Source organism: Clupea harengus, chromosome 18 (genome assembly GCF_900700415.2).
Source record: "Clupea harengus chromosome 18, Ch_v2.0.2, whole genome shotgun sequence".
In the NCBI taxonomy this organism is placed as follows: Eukaryota; Metazoa; Chordata; class Actinopteri; order Clupeiformes; family Clupeidae; genus Clupea; species Clupea harengus.
The window spans coordinates 23552124-23555330 of record NC_045169.1 but is presented as its reverse complement, the minus strand read 5'-3'; the positions used below and the strand labels follow the sequence as shown (position 1 = coordinate 23555330).

Genomic DNA, 3207 nt, shown 5'->3' with positions numbered 1-3207 from the left:
GCTTTTTACAGTGCAGACACACACACACACACACACACATACACACACACACACACACCCACACACACAGTGCAGACGTGTATCCAGTGAACACCTCTGCTACGTCACAAAGAAACAAACATGCACAGATGTGTTCACGAGTCGAAAGGCAGAATACAAATGTGTTTTATTTGGTTAGATAGACATTATATCAGAATACAAATTAGTTTTATTCCGTTAGATAGACATTATATCAGAATACAAATGGGTTTTATTCCGTTAGATAGACATTATATCAGAATACAAATGGGTTTTATTCCGTTAGATAGACATTTTATCAAAGTTTTAGGTTACCTCTCGCCGTTGGTGACATGTCCCTCATTGTCCCACATTTGGTCTGTTTGCGCCTATCTCCCCTGCCTGATTAGGTGGGAATAAAACAGGGAGATGGGCAAATGGAATAGTGAGGGTGGAATTAATCCAGCATCATTTCACAGTCAGAAGGCTGAAGATATGCTTCCGGTCACTTCCAGGATGGAATGGGGAGACAGAGAGGGAAGATAGAGGGATGGTGGGGCAAGTTTGTTCAATTTCCAGTCTGTTAAAGGGAGCACTCTTTAAGGAGAACAGAGAACAGGTTCAATGATCAAGGTAGCACTCTTTAAGGAGAAGAGAGAACAGGTTCAGTGAAAGCAGTGCTCATTAAGAAAGAAATGCAAAACAAATGTGAGTTTTCTTACCAGTAGGTCTAACGGTGCTCCGAGTTATTTACAGTAAAGGACGTGGCGAGAAAAGGGCAAAGGAAAAGAGAGGACTAAGAGTAATGGAGAATGTGGAATCGCGCCGTAGCCCAGCGTCACTTCCCAACGTACGACCGCTCCCAGAGGGCGGAAGACGGAGTGAAAAGAGAAAGAAAAGAAAGCAATACTGAGGCAAGGTCACCCCGTCCCCAGGCGTTTAAACATGGCGGAGCACAGGGACGCTCTCCACCTCCTCATTAGGTGAGAGAACGGAAACAAGAAGAGGGAAAAAAAACAGAGAGGAGAGATCTAGTCACACATCCCAAGAGGATAGCCTCTCTAACTCCCTGTGTGGCCTCACCGTGGCTCAATGAGGTTCCCGTAGGCGATCGTTCCTCATCTGTTGAAAATCAGATTCCTGGGGGGGGTAGAACCTGAATAGGCACCCTGCTATAGGGGCCCTATTTGGGCACCGCAGGAACCGGCGCTGTCTCCCGCAGAGACCCCTGTCCCCAGTCAGAGGGACGATCGCACCAGGAAGTCATTAGCAAAACTTTTAATGGAACAACCTTATGTGTGACTTATGGACATATAAACACACAAGGACAGGAAGATAGAGAGGGAGAGAGAGAGAGATGGAGATGGGGGAGGGAGATGGAGAGAGAGAGAGAGAGAGAGAGAGAGAGGGAGAGAAAGAGAGAGACGGACAGGACAAGGACAGGAAGATAGAGAGGGAGAGAAGAGAGATGGAGAAGGGGGAGGGAGACGGAGAGAGAGAGAGAGAGAGAGAGAGAGACAGACAGGACAAGGACAGGAAGATAGAGAGGGAGAGAAAGAGAGATGGAGAAGGGGGAGGGAGACGGCATTCCTGAGGCCTGGCTAAAAGGAGGTAAGGCATTACAGAGGTGACAAATACTGGAAATTCTGGATAGCGGAGGGGAAAGGCATCATTCCAAGCGAGCGGCTCTGCTGGACCTACTCCACGGAAGGCATCATTCCAAGCGAGCGGCTCTGCTGGCCTTACTCCACGGAAGCGCCGCCAGTGCTCATGAACGCGTTCACTCCGCAGCCGTGCCAAATGAGAGCAGGACCGCTTCCTGAAAGATTTACAACGAGGTGGAAATCAGCTCGTCTTTGGAAGACATCTGGTGTGGCTCAGGGACAGATGCATTTCAACCAATCAATCAATCAATCAATCAATCATTCCTTTATTGTCCTGCCAGTCAAGGCATGGCTGAGGGGAAATTGCTTTGATGCAGCTCAGAATATGGATCCCTCTTGACAGTACAAATATATCATGATTCGCACACTAGGCCAGTTCACACATCCTGCTTGGACCCCGATGATCACTGCTTGTGGCTGTATTTAAATGATCAGGGTAGTGCATACCTATACCTATTATAAATGTGGATAATCTACATTTCAAACATATTCTTGCCTTCAACTACTAATGCTACATTTTAGACATTCAAGCATATTTCTCAAAACTTTGTAACTCACATCTAGCCAGTCGACCTGCACTGAGTTGGATGGCTGGCTGAAATCCGTGGACAAGTCAGGCCTACCTGGGAAGTTTGAAGCCTGGGTCTAACAACATGGCATTCTTCCCAGGATCCTGTGGCCCCTCCTTGTCTACGCGGTCCCTATCTCAACAGTTGAGACCTTGGAGAGGAAAGTCAGCAAACACCTCAGGAGATGGCTTGGATTACCAAGGAGCCTGAGCAGCATTGCACTCTACGGGAACACCAACAAACTGCGACTGCCTTTCAAATCCTTGGAGGAGGAATTCAAGGTAACTAGAGCCAGAGAAGTGGTTCAGTACAGGGACTCAAGTGATCCGAAGGTGGCTAAAGCAGGGATCCAAGTGAGGACTGGCAGGAAATGGAGGGCAGAGGAAGCGGTTCAAGAGGCAGATGCAAGGCTGCGTCACAGGAGCCTGGTGGGAGTGGTCACACGAGGTCGAGCAGGGCTAGGATCCTTTCCAACTCCCCAAATGAACACTTGGGGGAAGGGCGACGACTTGTTCAGGAGGAGGTGAGAGCAGCAGTGGAGGAGACGAGAACCTGCAAGGCAGTGGGAATGAAGCAACAGGGAGCTTGGACGAGGTGGGAGAATGCGGTTGAAAGGAAAGTGACCTGGGCTGAGCTTTGGAAAGCCGAGCCTCACCGCATCAAATTCCTCATCCAGGCAGTGTATGACGTGCTTCCAAGCCCGTCAAATCTGCACATATGGGGCATAGCAGAGACACCAGCATGCCCACTGTGTTCCAAGCGAGGAACCCTGGAACACATCCTCAGTTGCTGTACAAGGGCACTTGGAGATGGTCGGTACAGGTGGAGGCATGACCAAGTTCTCAAGACCATTGCTGAAGCCATCAGCGAAGGACTGGCGTGGGCAAAGCAGTTCCAACCCTCCAAGAAAACCATCGCCTTTGTCAGAGCTGGGGACAAGCCAACTCCTGCCAGAAGAACATCATCTGCAGGCATCC

The 3207-nt window shown here is 49.2% G+C and overlaps 1 protein-coding gene across 1 annotated transcript in view; it reads left to right on the top strand.

Annotated features, from left to right (window-relative positions):
* The first annotated feature begins 2798 nt into the window (after positions 1–2798).
* The window catches only part of btr12 (bloodthirsty-related gene family, member 12), a 20461-nt gene continuing 20052 nt past the window's right edge, over positions 2799–3207 (top strand). Inside the window, exon 1 of the mRNA XM_031584745.1 lies at positions 2799–3207. This exon is cut by the window's right edge and continues 321 nt beyond it. Coding sequence (XP_031440605.1) covers positions 2799–3207 — 409 coding nt within the window.